Genomic DNA, 16,592 nt, shown 5'->3' with positions numbered 1-16,592 from the left:
GCTGACCCCGGAAGGGCACGCTGACCCGGAAGCCGCCTCGCCCTGACACAGAGGCACTTCCGGGTTGGCCGTGGGGAGGAAAGGCCCGCTGGCTTCTCTGCAGCGTAGGGGTGCGAGCGGACCCGGGCCTCCGGCCAAACCCACCTCCCACCAGCTTCAGCCTATCGGTGAGTTGCCGTGCCGTGACGACAGAGCGTGTCACCGCGGTGACGTCGCAGTGATGTCAGGGGGCATCTCGGCGAAGCCTTGTTCAGTCCTAGGCGGAGGCTGCAGTGCCCCGGGCTGACGTCATGCTGCCCCCGGGCAGTCAGGTCATGACGTCACTGCGCCGACGTGTGCTCTGTAGTGACGCTGCAGGACAGGGAGATTGCACTGTGTTCCCCTAGAGATCTGCTGGGGGCAGACAGGGTTAACTCAGGGATGCCCTGTGGCCGGTGTCATGCAGGGGGTTGGGCTAGACGATCCAGCCCACCCCCTCTCACCTGGGCTCTGTATCACAGTGACTCAGTGCAGGGCTCTGTCATGACATCACGGCGCTTCAGCCTGGCAGGGCCCCGCTGCATCACAGCGAGCCCTGGCTACCCCGGCCGCCCTGTGTTCTGGGATGGTACTCTTGACACTTTGGGATGCCCTGGGCACGGTGTTTTGGTCTGAGGATTTGTTTGGGTTTTGTTTTCATTTTTATTACAATTTAAAATGTCATTTGAGCCATTAAAAGCAGCAAAGAATCCTGTGGCACCTTATAAACTAACAGACGTTTTGGAGCATGCGTTTTTGTGGGTGAATACCCACTTTGTCAGATGCATGTATTCACCCACGAAAGCTCATGCTCCAAAACGTCTGTTAGTCTATAAGGTGCCACAGGATTCTTTGCTGCGTTTACAGATCCAGACTAACACAGCTACCCCTCTGATATTTGAGCCATTGATGCACTTTTAAATCAGAGAGAGAAATTTGCAGCTGCTATCAGATTTGTTTTAAATTGCAATATATTTTTTTTAAATCATGAAATGTATCTTTATTTCACACTCTACCACTATGGTTGTTATCAGTGACATGGGCACTAGGACACCATACAGTCTCTAGAGCTGGCTGCCCCTCTTATAAAATGTACAAGGGGAGAAATATAATGGTTAAGTCTTAGGCCTCAATCCTGTAAACTGATCTGGGCAAACAGGCCCTCATCCTGCAGAGCCCCATTGCCATCAGTACGGCTCTGCCCTGGATGGAAGGGTCTGCCCACATGAATCAGCATGCTCAATTGAAGCCTTAATCTTTGATTCAGGAAAGCAACCAAACACATGCTTCAAATTAAGCATGGATTTAAGTGCCTCCCTGAATTGAGATGAATTTAATAATGTATTTAAGGGCTTTTTTGAATTGGGGCTTTAGGTCTAATTCAAAGCACATTGAAATCAATGGGCCTAATGATCAGGATTTTATACTTCAAACTATGAATATTGTTGTGAGAAGTCACACTGATTTCAGTAAGACTACTCACATGAATAGAATTAAGCAAATGCATAAATACATGCAGCTGTGAGGCCCTCGAGAGACTCAATTTTCAGTTTACTTATTTTGAAATCCCCTATAGATTCTAATATATTATCACATTTATCATGTGGGAAAAAATGTCTATTGTCATACACTAATTTCAACGTTATTTTTTTCGAATGTATATTATAACAAACTACTTGACAGGCCATGCAAAGATTATATATACAGTAAGATAATATTTTCTAGTCAAGAAAAAGTAGGTTTGTGATTGAAGTGAAAATTAATTATTGTTGTTGTAGATGATTATAGAAGGATCTTTAAAGATAAGGAAATTCAGACTTCAGGCCTACAGTCTGATAGTCCCAATGCTGGTTATTATGGAGTTGGTATATTTTAAAATTGATATCCCAATTAGTTTGGACAGTCTAGGGATTGGGAAGTGTATCTTGGTTTTTTGATTCCAGTTTATCATATATGAAATGATGTTACACCCAATGATGTAGAGCTATATAACTTACTATTTCTCAGGTCTCCATCGTACAAAGACTTATGCATGCGTGTAACTTTAAGTAGTATGAGTAATCTCATTGACAGCTAAAGTTAAACTGTCAGTTTCACAGGTGATAGCCAAAGATTTGACTCATATAACTACATGCATCTTGAATATTTATTCCTCCACAACTCTTTGTTGTTAAGTATGGCTGGAAGCTGAGAATGAGCAACAGGGCATGGATCACTTGATGATTCCCTGTTCTGTTCATTCCCTCTGGGGAACCTGGAATTGGCCACTGTTGGAAGACAGGATACTGGGCTAGATGGATCTTTGGTCTGACCCAGTATGGCCATTCTTACGGCTCAGTAAAGGTTAAATATGTTGAGCTTAAGTTCAGGTTCAGACATAAACAATTCCAGTTACAACTGTGAATGCTTTCTCTTGCCTTGGTTTTAATACTTTCTTGAAGAATGTGATGTTTGCACTTGTCATGTTTTATCCTCTTTTTGACTCTATCATCAGCTTCAGCAGCTGTTTTGCAGAAATGTGATGATGGTTGAGTAATATGGATTTAGCAAAACATTCTCTTCCAGCAGTTGACAATGAAAGATGATTGTCTGCTTAATAATAATAGGTTTGCAAAAAGGGAAATGTGACAAACAATTTATAAGAAATCAGACCTTGAAGAATTTAATGGTAAAATTAAATGCCCCATCACTCCTGATGTTTTATACATTATGCAAATTCATTGCACGTATAGGGGTTAGCATATGCAATTACTGAAGATAATTAGCTCACTCTACTGAGGGAACATGTTGCTAGATATTTCCGGTGTTGAAATAATTGACTTAGGTTTCTAATGTCAGTTTAGAAATAAAGTTAAAAAAACTTGAAAATCTAATAACTTAATTTCTTCATTTTGATTTATTAAAATTATCCCAAGAAAACCACTGGAGATATTGGAATTATCTCCACTGACTCTAAAATATCATTAGTCAGGAGATTACAGCGATTCAGTATAATAAGATACTCTGTGTCTGATTCAGTAAGGAAAATAAGAACTTGTTTTCACTGCAGAGTTAACTTGCATGTTGCCCTTAACTCATATCCCAACCACATAAAATGGTTAATCCAAGTGTGCTGGTGCTTTTATCTTCAGTGAGTTTAGACCAGTGGTTCTCAAACTAGGGCTGCGTTTGTGCAGGGAAAGCCCCTGGCGGGCCGGGCCAGTTTGTTTACCTGCTGCATCCACAGATTCCGCCGATCGATCGCAGCTGCGGGAAGCGGCACAGGCCAAGGGACATGCTGGCCGCCCTTCCTGCAGCCCCCATTGGTCTGGAGCAGCAAACCGTGGCCAATGGGAGCTGCAATCAGCCGAACCTGTGGTCACAGCAGGTAAACAAACCTGCCTGGCCCGCCAGGGGCTTTCCCTGAACAAGCAGCGGCCCTAGTTTGAGAACCACTGGTTTAGACTACAGCTCAAGTTAGCGCAACTCTTCAGCTGCTGACACAACCCCTCTGTGCAGCTGCAATGTTATTTTGCAGTGTGACTGCTCACACTGGAGCTGGGCTAATTTAAGAGGAGTTAAGTCAATCACTCAACTCTGGAGTGAGGATATACCCTAAATCTGCTATCTAAATATATTGTACAGACTGCAGAAATGTATGTTAAGGAAGGAAGCTTGGGTGAAAGTGATCATGAAATGATAGAGTTTGCAATTCTAAGGAGGGGTAGAAGGGAGTACAGCAAAATAGAAACAATGGATTTCAGAAAGGCAGATTTTGGTAAGCTCTGAGAGCTGATAGGTAAGGTCCTATGGGAATCAAGACTAAGAGGAAAAACAACTGAGGAGAGTTGGCAGTTTTTCAAAGGGACACTATTAAGGGCCCAAAAGCAAGCTATTCCGATGTGTAGGAAAGATAGAAAATGTGGCAAAAGACCACCTTGGCTTAACCACGAGATCTTGCATGACCTACAAAATAAAAAGGCGTCATATAAAAAAATGGAAACTAGGTCAGATTACAAAGGATGAATATAGGCAAATAACACAGGAATGCAGGGGCAAGATTAGAAAGGCAAAGGCACAAAATGAGCTCAAACTAGCTATGGGAATAAAGGGAAACAAGAAGACTTTTTATCAATACATTAGAAGCAAGAGGAAGACCAAGGACAGGGTAGGCCCACTGCTCAGTGAGGAGGGAGAAACAGTAACAGGAAACTTGGAAATGGCAGAGATGCTTAATGACTTCTTTATTTCAGTCTTCACTGAGAAGTCTGAAGGAATGTCTAACATAGTGAATGCTTATGGGAAGGGGGTAGGTTTAGAAGATAAAATAAAAAAAAGAGCAAGTTAAAAATCAGTTAGAAAAGTTAGATGACTGCAAGTCACCAGGGCCTGATGAAATGCATCCTAGAATACTCAAAGAGTTAATAGAGGAGGTATCTGAGCCTCTAGCTATTATCTTTGAAAAGTCATGGGAGACGGGAGAGATTCCAGAAGACTGGAAAAGGGCAAATATAGTGCCCATCTATAAAAAGGGAAATAAAAACAACCCAGGAAACTACAGACCAGTTAGTTTAACTTCTGTGCCAGGGAAGATAATAGAGCAAGTAATTAAGGAAATCATCTGCAAACACTTGGAAGGTGGTATGGTGATAGGGAATAGCCAGCATGGATTTGTAAAGAACAAATCGTGTCAAACCAATCTGATAGCTTTCTTTGATAGGGCAGGGGACTGGACTCGATGACCTCTCGAGGTCCCTTCCAGTCCTAGAGTCTATGAATCTATGAATGTTGCATTAAGATTAGCATTTTAGACTTTGATCCTTCAGGCATAAGGATGTCCACCTGCACATGCAGCTGTAGGATTGGGACTTGAAACACTCTGAACTGAGGAAATATAGAACTTGATTGTCATGTAGTAATTGCAACATGCTCCCTTTGCACCTGTCAGAACCAAAATTGCCCTCAGATACACCTTTGTAACTCCCATTCAAGTCAAGTGGAGCTATGTGTATGTATCTGGTGGCAGGTTTGGACCCATTGTATATTCAAGTTACATTTAACAGTATAACTAACAGTCACTGAACAGTAAAACATTAATCACTCAACAGCTTGTGCTGTGTATTTCCAGTTTCATAGCCAAGCGCTTAGTCAGTTTTGTAACTACACATAGCAAAAGCAGCTGGAAAACCACACGTATGAAGTTAACATTGATATTTATATTTATTATATGATTCCATAGTCACATAAATAGTACCCACTGAAAACTTAATGGGAATATTTGTGCTGTTCACGTTCCAACACACACCAACTTTTGTTTGCTTGTTTGTTTTTTCATTTCTTATCCTTTATTTTTCTTTCTGGGCTTCGATCATACAAAAGTTTATGCAGCACATGTTTAACTTCATGCACTGTGAGTAATTCTGTTAAAGTCAGTGAGATTGCTCACAGGATCCCATCCTGCCCCTATTGTAGTCAGTGTCAAAACTCTCACAGATGTTAGTGATACAGAATCTGGCCTACAGTGTGTAAAGATAAACACGTGTAAGTCTGTGCAGGACCAGGGCCCTAGTTACTGTTTTTCAGGAAGGAGCATACACCTCCTGTAGTGTTCGGATATTTTTCAATTGTACTTGCATAGAAAACAGATCGTAAAATCTTTTAAAATAGAAATGTTTTGTTCCTAACTGAAAAATAAGTGTCCTGATTTTGCTCATACTTTCCAAAAACATTCACTCCTGGAGCGTTTTTATCTGAAACTGCTCTAGCTATAATTTTTATAAGCCACTCCTAAGATGACTGTAATTAAAAAAAGAGAAAAGAAAAACATAATTTCTTTTTTTTTCAGTGTGTTTACTTTGAGCATTTGACTGCACTTGTTTATAGTCAATTTCTCTGTTTCCCCTATATTGGCAGTTTTCTTGCCCTGTTAGAATGGTCTTTCACACAACAATAATAAAACGAGGGAAATCTTTTTTTAAAAATAGAAAAAATAAGATAAGACCACAAAAATTGGCAGCAGGGACATGTGGAAACGTGTAGTATCTGAAACTATATTTAACACCTTTTTTTAAATGAACTAGATTTCCACAACTTTTATTGAATCAGATCTCATCTGACAAAACTAGGACCGATGCTATAAAACTTTAATCACATGAATAATGCTTACTCATGATTGCATCCTACTCATATCAGTAAGGGTTTGTAGGCTGCAACCCCTAAGTTGAAATAACATTTAAATTGTGACATTAAAGACAAAGGGTAGGTTAACACCTTGGCCTTAATTCATATTATTGTTCTGTCTTCACCCCCATCAAAAAAAAATGAGTGAAAGATTGTGTGTCAATATAAACTTTGAATCTTCTTGCTCTTTGTTGTTTCTTTTATACAGAACTGTTTATTGCACTTTGTTTCCTGTGGGTTAGGGGGAAGTTTAAAGAAAAAGCAGAACCTCTGTGTTATAAAATAGTGTCTCATATATATACAAGAAATGAGAACAGACGTCATGTCACTTGATTAAGTGTGTGGGGAAAATATCCTTCTGAAACTTTGCATTTGTCTTGTACGTATTAAACTTTTTTTATTAATGTCCCCAGAATATCTCCCTGGACAGCCTGCTCTAGCTCCAGCAGAACTGGATCAGCCCCTGTTTCTTTGCATTTCTTTGTGCTTTCCCAGAGATGCCCCTGGTGGAATGCAGCTAACTAGGAAACTCCATTCCTTGTCAGCTTGCCTGTGGGAAATGGGTTCTGCTCAGTAGCGTGGCACTAATCGAGTTCCTTCCACAGCTGCTGGCCTCATCCTAAAGGAAGAAACAAAAAATGAGACATGCAGAAAAAAGAATGGGGGGAGAGACAGGCTCAGTGCCATTCAGTGGGTTTACACAGAAACAACAGTTGGGGCCTACTCTTAACTCCACCTCAGGTTTAGACATGCCTGTCAGTTGAACCTTGAAGGAGAGCCAAACAACAATACTGTTTTTTCTAATTAACTGATTTTTGACAACAGCAACCAATAATGGGACAAAGTTATCTTATCAGACTAGAAATCCAGATCGTCCTTGGGCAAATAACCTTTAATAAAAATTTCTGAGCCTGCATAGTATATGGTAAATGAATTTCCTAATTCCTGGATATGATTGATTAATCTAGCCTATAAAGGAGCTAAAGAGCAAAAAATAGGTGCCTTCATTTGTAGAGTAATCCTTTGTGCAGTGATCCTATTCCTCTGTGGTATGTTAAAGTACTATAAGCAGCGTTAACTAGTAATGTCAAAATGATGAGAAAAACTTATCAAGTGCCTGCTGCCTCATTTATATAAAGCATATAGATGAATCACTTAATCCTTTGTACTGTCATAGTTATGAAATACAACCCTACTGGCATTTGTTATTGGTAGAAGAACAGATGATAAAGATTGAAGTCAGATATTCATTAAGATACCAGGGTATTTTAGTTTGTGTTTTTCCCATCATAAATTGGTTTTCATTGCCATGGGACAGTCTGGAAGGAATGATGAACAGCATGTCCTTGTTGTCAAGAAGGCTAACGGCATTTTGGGCTGTATGAGTGGGGGCATTGCCAGCAGTTCGAGGGACGTGATCATTTCCCTTCTGTTTGACATTGGTGAGGCCTCATCTGGAGTATTGTGTCCAGTCTGGGGCCCCACACTACAAGAAGGATGTGGAAAAATTGGAAAGAATCCAGCGGAGGGCAACAAAAATGATTAGGGGGCTGGAGCACATGACTTATGAGGAGAGGCTGAGGGAACTGAGGTTGTTTAGTCTGCAGAAGAGAAGAATGAGGGGGGATTTGATAGCTGCTTTCAGCTACCTGAAAGGGGGTTCCAAAGAGGATGGATCTCGACTATTCTCAGTGATACCAGATGACAGAACAAGGGGTAATGGTCTCAAGTTGCAATGGGGGAGGTTTAGGTTGGATATTAGGAAAAACTTTTTCACTAGGAGGGTGGTGAAGCACAGGAATGGGTTACCTAGGGAGGTGGTGGAATCTCCTTCCTTAGAGGTTTTTAAGGTCAGGCTTGACAGAGCCCTGGCTGGGATGATTTAGTTGGTGATTGGTCCTGCTTTGAGCAGGAGGTTGGACTGGATGACCTCCTGAGGTCCCTTCCAACCCTCATATTCTATGATTCTGTGAGTCTGAGGAACATTTATTAGATCAGAAATATCTGGTCAGGTTTCATGAAAATTATATACAAATGTAAACCTTCCTCGTGCCAATTCATTCTTGGAGTTCAGTGTATTTACTGAAATGTTTTGCTTCTTGGTTGTCAGTGGAAAAAAACTGATATATACCAGAAGCATTTATATTGATCTTTTGTTCTAATGCCATCCGTTATCTTGTGCACACCTTCATTTTGAAAATTGTGGGTCCTGTCCTTAGTCAAAATACCCCCTGACATCACTAGGAGATGCAGAGCATAATTTGGCACTCGTAGCTTTTAGAGCACTTTGGAGATGAAAAACGTACTGTAAGTGCTAAATAGTAGTAGCCATTAGTGCAATATTGTCAGCATCAGATTACGGTAAAAATGTGGAGTCTGATAATGTGGAAGTAAGAAAAGTTGTCATGAGGAAGAACATTTAGACATTAATGGCCAGATTTCAGAAGTGAATTTCCATTTTGTGCCCACAAATAATTGCAGATACAGTTTTCCAAGCACAAAAAATTGTGGGTGCATTTTATAGTACCTAGGCATCTAACTACTGGTTGTACCTGCAAATCAGGTAATTAATTGTCTCAGGGCTACGAAATGCATCCACAGTTATCTGTAAGTACAAAACAGGAGGCTGAGTGGATACCCTTTGGAAAATCAGGACTTGAAATCACTTGGAAAAAAATTACATTTTCATCCTTCGTCTTCCCCCTGTTGTGAAAACTGTTTTTCTTTGTCTGCCAAACACACAATCCACATTTTGATCCCAATGGGAGCTACGCATTTCCAATCTATTAACACTTTGGCCCTTTTCTTACATTCTTTTTGCCCCTAATGCCTAGCCTCCCTGAGATGTCTTATTTTGCTGGGAGGACAAGTGTACATCTGAAGTGACTGGAGTACTGATCATGCTAATACCATCTTACCCTCATCCCTTTGCCATACCCTGAGCTCATCTCTGATGCCAAACCTCTCGGCTGACAGTTTAAATTATTTTAGTCTGAAATCTGTTTATTGGAAATGAGATTTGGAAACCACATAAGCTTGGTATTATTAACAAACCTAATTCTCTCTCTCTTTTTTTTTTTTCCAGTTGGATTTCCCATTTCCACTGTTAACATTGATGGTCTTGAAAATGCACTAGGATTCAGATATTTCCAGGAAGCTCTCTATCAATGAACAACTCAAGACCCTCCTCACTGATCTCGGTTTAATGCAGACAGCTTGATATTACACATCCTGCTCCTTACTTCAAGTTAAATGAAAAAACAATTTTCTCTAATCTTTCATGAAGCTCCGTTGTTGCCTGTTAGCTTTGATTGTTAGTGCTGGTCTGCCTGCTGCTTTTGCACTGGAAAATGTAGCTTCTAACAGGACAATTACACCTGGGTCAAGATCCATTTCTCTGACTGCTTCACTTCATCCAGTCTTCCGAGTCTTGGCAAACTCTCCACCACATCATGATATCATAGCAAAGGAGGGGGCCAGTGCTTTAATTGAATGTAAACTGAACATCAGCCAGTATGAATTTATCCTTTGGTACAATTCAAAAGCACAGCTGCTCAATGAAAGAGATGAAGGTAAGCTCTGCTCCTCTCTTAGATAGATAGTATCTGAACACTTCACCATCTTTAACATATTTGTCTTCACAACCCTCGTGAGAGGTTTATCCTCATTTTACACATGGGGAACTGAGGCACAGAGAGACGAAGTGTTTTGCCCAAGGTCACACAGGAAACCTGTGGCGTAGCAGGGAATTGAACCAAGTCCCAGGCTAGTGACCGACCACTGGCCAACCCTTTCTGCACTGATGCTTAATCTTGTACAGCTGAACTGTCTTGCTTCAAAGGTACAGAATTAAAAAGCCATCGTGTCAGCTCCATAACTGATTTTTTATTTTGCCCTGCTCTTTATAAGAACATAAGAATGGCCATACCGGGTCAGATCAAAGGTCCATCCATCCCATTATCCTGTCTACCGACAGTGGCCAATGCCAGGTGTCCCAGAGGGAGTGAACCTAATAGATAATGATCAAGTGTTCTCTCTCCTGCCATCCGTCTCCACCCTCTGACCAGCAGAGACTAGGGACACCATAACATCTTAGGTGCATACATTAAAAATAATTTCGCTCAAATTGTGACCTTTTCTAGCTGGCAAACTATTCTCATGTTTTCTTGTCCTTTCTGAAGGAGAGAGACTATCTGATTACATTTACTTCCTGATTTATGTGCCAGCAACTCTCTGGAAATCAACAGGATGTTTAACTGCTCAGGGAATGGTTTTGCTGGTTAACCATTGCTACAGAGGGAGATGCACTCTCTTAGCCATTCAGTGTTTAATTTAAAAAAAGAAAAAAAGTAATACTGTTTATAGAATCTGGAAAACATTCCTCATTAGATAACGAGTTTTAAGCTAGGTCAAATTGTGAACCTGAGCTACTCGACAGTATCCTCTTAATGCTGTGCCTGTTAATTTGGAGTATTATCCAGCTTATGTGCAGCTAAAATAATCTTTAGGTGCCATCTGGAAATGTAATTGAAAGCAGAGTAAATGAAGAGAATGAGTTATGAAAGCAAATGTGTCATCCCTAATTTAGTAAATATATAGGAAATAGCTTGGGAAACCAGTATTATTATTATTTTATTTTACTTTATTTTTTACGAAGAGTTTTGTCAGTCAGTAGAAGAAGCACGGTTGTGTAGTGGTTAAAGCAAAAGACTGGGTCTCCAGGGATGGGTTTTAACACTAGCTGAACTACTTAGGATATGTCTACACTGCGCACTAAACACAGGCTGTGACTTGAGTTTGAGCCCAAGCCCCTCTCCTGTCCACACGCAATTCAGTCTGACTCTGGTCAGCAGGACCCAGGTGCTAGGACCTTGCTGTGGGTGGAGGGAGTCAGAGCCCAAGTGCAAGCCCCACTGGGACTTGGATCCAAGGCCTGTCATTTTGCAGTCAGGATGCAGGTCAAGTCACAGACCCAAGTCAGAAGATCTGCGCAGTGCAGTATGGAGGCGTTAGTACGGCTGTGAGAGACAGGCCAGCAATTGTTAACCCAGGTATACAGTGCAGTCTGGATGCTCAGGCATGGGCTTGGAAACACCAAATCCACAAGCCCGGGTCCCACAGACCTGGGCTTAGTGTGCAGTGAATAACCATACCCTTACTGACTATGTGACTTTTTCCATGTCTCACTTAACTTTTGCTGTAGTCAACCCACATGGAAAATTGGACGTTATAATTATGTAGAGCAGTAAATAAACACAGCACTGTACAGTGGGAAAAATGTGCTACACAAATACTGGAATCCATGCCGCAAGAGCTGTCAGTCTAAAGGCACAGCACGGAACAATACGAAATGGAATAAAGGGTGGGATTTGAGCAAAATCTTATGGTAGAAAAGTACTTGTAGCACCTGAGTTGTAAATTCTCACTAAACAGGCTACAGAACAAAATCTCCACCACATTCGGAATGATCATTGATGAATCTTTGTATTACGTAAGAGATGCAGTACTTAGTGCCAAGGCCTGTATCTCGATAAAGGAGTAAGCATAATTTGTTACATTTTCGTAATTCTCTTTGCCTCATTACTGTACTTGTTTCTTTTGGGTCTTTAGGTGGAAGATGGTTGATCACTGACAGAATCCTTAACATTACCAGTGTAACTTTTGGTGACCGCGGGCGGTACACCTGTGCAGCCACTAATCGTAATGGCACCTCCTACTACACTGTCACTCTGAGGGTTGTCTTCACATCGGGGGACATGAGCATCTACTACATGATTGTGTGTCTGGTTGCCTTCACAATCATCCTCATTTTAAACATCACCCGTCTGTGTATGATGAGCAGCCACCTCCGCAAGACAGAGAAGGCCATCAATGAGTTCTTCAGGACAGAAGGGGCTGAGAAGCTTCAGAAAGCCTTTGAGATTGCCAAGCGCATTCCTATCATCACATCTGCCAAAACCTTAGAGCTGGCCAAAGTTACCCAGTTTAAGACCATGGAATTTGCTCGATACATTGAAGAGCTTGCTAGAAGCATCCCTCTCCCACCTTTGATCCTCAACTGTAGGGCATTCATGGAGGAGATCTTTGAAGCAGTGCGAGTTGATGATCCTGATGAAGTTGGCGACACCAAACAGACCCAGGCCCTTACTACCCAAGATGCAATCTACCCCATCAACCCAGAGCTCAAGCGCAGTAATTCACCAGCAGGGGACTCGGATGATGGCTCCATGAATGAGCAGGGTCAAGAAATAGCAGTCCAGGTATCGGTCCACCTTCAATCAGAAATACAAAGCATTGACACTGTTTCCCATGACAGCTGCCATTCTTTACCATCTGAAGAAGAGGCCTGCTGAATCCTGCAAGGTGGGATTATTAAAGGTGCATCTGATTTTTGTAGGGCGTCGTGAGAAAAGGAACCATAGTCAAATGTGCACAAGAAATAATGAATTTTTTTCCAGAATTTGAAGTGCCAAAACTATTACCTAAGTTGGGCATTTCCTCATCTATGTTTCTCAGTGCTGATCTATAGATGTAAAGCCTGCTTAGATGAGGCCATTTGGAATACTCCTTCGCAACAATTTTGTAAAGCAAACATACTCCACTGGAAGCATTTCACAAAGGGATGATTCACACTCAATTTCTAGGTCTCCTCAGTTACTATATCAGAGGTGGCTAAATTGAGCTAAACACCTGCCATAGGATCCTTTCCTTTGTGAACTGTTTCTTCATCTACACAAAGAAATCCGAATTCTTTCAGATTCAAGTCTGCCTGCATTATTGTCATGATGATTTGAGAGGTGTGCTCTTCTTGAATTGCCTCTTGATGTGTGCAGCCCATCAAAACCATGGGCTTTGGCAAATCTGCTTTGTGTATTTTGCTTCTGTGTTGCCAGCAAAATGTACTGTACTTAGAATAAGGAATAGTGCCAGTCTGTGCATCTGGATTAAATTGTCGTTGTTTCAAAGCAGATTATGGAATATCCAGGGCTCTCAGGTTTTGATGATTCTGCAGAAACTTACCAAAATGCCGTTGTAGTATATGGAAAATTAAATCTTGATTTTGACATAATCAGCACCATGGTTAAATGACCAGTATTGCCAGATGCCTTCTCTGTTTCTGTTTTACATGGCAGTACAGGAAGGCAGCACTGCTAGTATTATCTGCCCCCGAACCTTATTGACTTTAGTCACTGCAGAAAATCCAAAGGATTGTGGTGGATTTGACATTGCCGTGAGCAAGGGATGACGAGCTGGTAGTTGGTTGTCCTAAAAAACAAAAAAAATCTACAGATCAAGTGTCTCAGGCAGTTGTTTCTAAACAACATTAACAAGAAAAGTGGGGGGAACTTAAGGCCAGTTTCTTTGCTGTGGCTAGTTATGTCTCGCTGATTCTGCTATCTGCAGTAACCCTCTGGCCACGCCCTCTTTCATTTCTAGCAAGCCCCGTGGTAAGAGCTGCAAGAAGATCTAGCACCGGAGCTGACCATACATTGCCCTGTGCTAGTAAGAGACTCTCCTGTGCCAGGAGATTCCTCAGATGAGGAGATCCAAGCCCTAGGAACTGGAATGTAGAAGAGAAGCTGACCCCTGGTTTCGCTTTTTGGTGCTGATCTTTTCCTTTTTTTTATTTAACATTTACAAGTGTATCACTTAAATTGCATTGAGATTTAAATATATGTAAGGCTTGTAAGCACTCCACAAATTAATTTCTTACAACTGCTGGAAGCATATTGCCATATAATTTTAACAACTTGGCAACAGGAGCACCGCTTAGCTTCCCACATCTCTTTCTTTGCTTCCTATGTTTGAAAGGTGACTTGAGCGAGTGGTTTCCAGAGGGAACAGTCAAGATTCTTCAGAGATTTTAAGGTTACGTTTACAGGTGTGGAGGTGGATGACAAACAGATACAGGAGTGCCATTCTGCAAAGCACAGTCATTTGCGGTAATACATCCTTGTAATAAATGGCATGACTAAATCCTATTTATGTGTCAGTGTTAGAGAACTAGAGGTTGAAGCGTTTTTAAGTTCTTTCCCTAGAAGCTTCTGAAGCCAAACCCAAGTAATGCAGGGCTAGCAGAGCTTGTCTTGACTGAGAGGCCTGTGTTTATCAGGAACAAAGGAGTTGCTGACTGGATCAGCCCAGTAATCCATCTATTCCAGTCTCCTGTTTCTGACAGGTGGCTGTGCTTCAGAGGAATAGATCTGGAATAACCTGCCCTTAGTGAGAGATTCTTCCTCACCCTCATATAGCTAGAGGTTGTTTATGCTCCTCTTCGTCTTAAGGGTTTATATTCCTTTCTCAGCTCTTTATTTATTCTTTAATAGTCATGGTTCTAACTCTGGATATTCTTCTTGTTCAGATAAATGGCCAATCCTTTTTTGCATCCTACTAAACTACTGGCCTCAGTGATTCTGCAGGCTAACTGTGCATTCTGGTGAAAAGAATTTCCTTTGATTGAGTTTGAATGTCATAGCTCAAAGATGTTAAGGCCAGAAGGGATGACCATGTAGTCTAAACTTGTAGGGTCCCCAGGCCATAGGGTTTCCACTTCACCATGCCTATCTTTCAGAGAAGCTGCTGTGCCCCTCTTTCAAACTGTCACACTACATATGGTGGCAGCATCCTTAATGTTTTTGTCCCCATGTTATAAATGCAATTTGGAGATGGAACTGTAAAATCAAGGCTCCTTTTAAATACTTCCAAACCAGCAGATGTGCAATAATGATTGACAGATGTCTCGTCAAAAATGGCAGCTTGCGTGCAACAAAATGACACTGGAGCCATGTGAGATCAGTGTAAGAGAACAGCTCCCGATTTAACTGAATCTGTTCTTTAATTTGTATAGTTTATGTAGATAACATTGCGTTCTTACTAAACCGAGTCTGTGTTTGCCTATCGATCTGTTTCATCTGGTGTCTGAGTAGCAGAGAGAAAGGACTTGTTCCATTAGGCCAGAAAATACAGAAATGATGTGCTGGATAGTAACTTTAAAAAAAAAAAAATCCAAAATCAAATGGCCAGTTTACCATAGTAATAAGTCATTTCGCTTCTGGGAGAGAGGCAGTTTTATAGGATTTTCAGTACATAAGTAGCATTTATGAAGTGTAGAGCCCAATCTTGTTTCCACTGAACTTAATCAGAGCAGGGTTGGAACCTAATATGACATCAGCGAGTGTATTGAACAGATTCCTATGACACTGTGAGCCGGGATGATGATGATGATGTGTAGAACCCATAATTTCCAGATAATGGACCCTAACATAGTGGTTTCCAAACAAGTTGACCTATTACTCCAAGGTTAGTGATATCTGTTACTGCTTGGATTTTTTTGATACATCTAACTAACATTTATTTTGGAAAGATTACTTAAACCTCGTACGTGGGAGTTTTTTTAAACTCCTTGTAAAAGATGCATGCTTTTTCTTAGCTTCAATTAATGTCTCTGACAATCACATGGCTGTTTTATCTTTTCTTCCTAACCTCAATTTTACTTTTTGTACTGTAAACTCTACTTGTTAGCCAAGATTGTATCTAAAAGTAACTTTGTCTTGGTTATTTGTATTCTATAGAGTGCAATGTGACTGTGTTATGTAACAGCATATGATTCATACTTTCATAAAATTAATTGGTAGATTGGCAGAATAAATTTAGCAAAAAAACCCATGAGTTTTATGATCTATTTTAATTCTCTTGCATCAGAAAGGGGGAAAGAAGGGTTCTCCATAAAGAGTTAATAAACAGCTGTCTTTAGCTAATGCCAGCAAAGCTGTTAGGCAAACTGGTAAAGGTTGCCTGTGTATCTGATTATCTGCAAGACAATTTGTGCCATAACATCTTTGATTTGTCATTTTATAATATCCTAAAGTCCCCATGGCCATCTGTAACGACTCCTACCAGCTGCGTAAACAGATGGCTACAGAACAGCAGCCCTGACTGATTTCAATAGAGTCTTTGGTTTCTTTATTGCTTCTTATAGCAAGCTACAAGAGTGGTTACAAATTGGAGTCTTTGCCTCCTCAAACCTACATTTGCTGACCCATGCCTATAGAGACAATTGTTCTGTTCTTCTGTCTTTATTCTAATCTTAGATTTTGGGAGCCTTTTTCCTATGGTTTGACACAGCTTCCCTTCCACAGAAGGAGACACATAACTAATACAACACAAAGCTACAGCTGGACTAATTAAAACTTCAAGGGACAGATTCTGCCTCGCCATGCTGGCGAGCAATGGGGGTGTATAAAAAGTCTTCCACTCACTTGCTCAGCTCACATAGGGCCTGGCAGACTCCCAGTTCCTGCACTAAGAGAAGCACAGAGGCTGCTTCCTCTCTACATTTCTTCAGACGGAGAGGAAGCGGGACTATGACTCCGCCCTCCCTATTTGCGGGCCACTGTGCGGGGTGGGAAGTTATC

At 41.2% G+C, this 16,592-nt stretch overlaps 1 protein-coding gene across 2 annotated transcripts; it reads left to right on the top strand.

Annotated features, from left to right (window-relative positions):
* The first annotated feature begins 60 nt into the window (after positions 1–60).
* On the top strand, positions 61–15,843 carry MFAP3 (microfibril associated protein 3). Of its 2 annotated transcripts, XM_030571917.1 has the most exons (4): positions 61–167; positions 9,263–9,749; positions 11,788–12,540; positions 13,615–15,843. In XM_030571917.1, exons 2-3 carry the CDS (start codon positions 9,458–9,460, stop codon positions 12,528–12,530), a joined length of 1,035 nt encoding a protein of 344 aa, XP_030427777.1. In that variant the 5' UTR covers positions 61–167; positions 9,263–9,457; the 3' UTR covers positions 12,531–12,540; positions 13,615–15,843. The 2 variants fall into 2 exon arrangements, with proteins under 2 accessions (XP_030427777.1, XP_030427776.1); XM_030571916.1 differs by having other exon boundaries at positions 11,788–15,843.
* Positions 15,844–16,592: the final 749 nt, after the last annotated feature.

The sequence above is a fragment of the Gopherus evgoodei genome, chromosome 8 (genome assembly GCF_007399415.2).
Source record: "Gopherus evgoodei ecotype Sinaloan lineage chromosome 8, rGopEvg1_v1.p, whole genome shotgun sequence".
NCBI lineage: Eukaryota > Metazoa > Chordata > Testudines > Testudinidae > Gopherus > Gopherus evgoodei.
This window is presented reverse-complemented; position numbering and strand designations above follow the sequence as displayed.

Coding starts and splice junctions, on each gene's coding strand:
- MFAP3 (XM_030571917.1), top strand. CDS start 9,458: ATGAAGCTCCGTTGTTGCCTGTTAGCTTTGATTGTTAGTGCTGGTCTG. Junction 9,750..11,787: donor GCTCAATGAAAGAGATGAAG/GTAAGCTCTGCT, acceptor TTGGGTCTTTAG/GTGGAAGATGGTTGATCACT.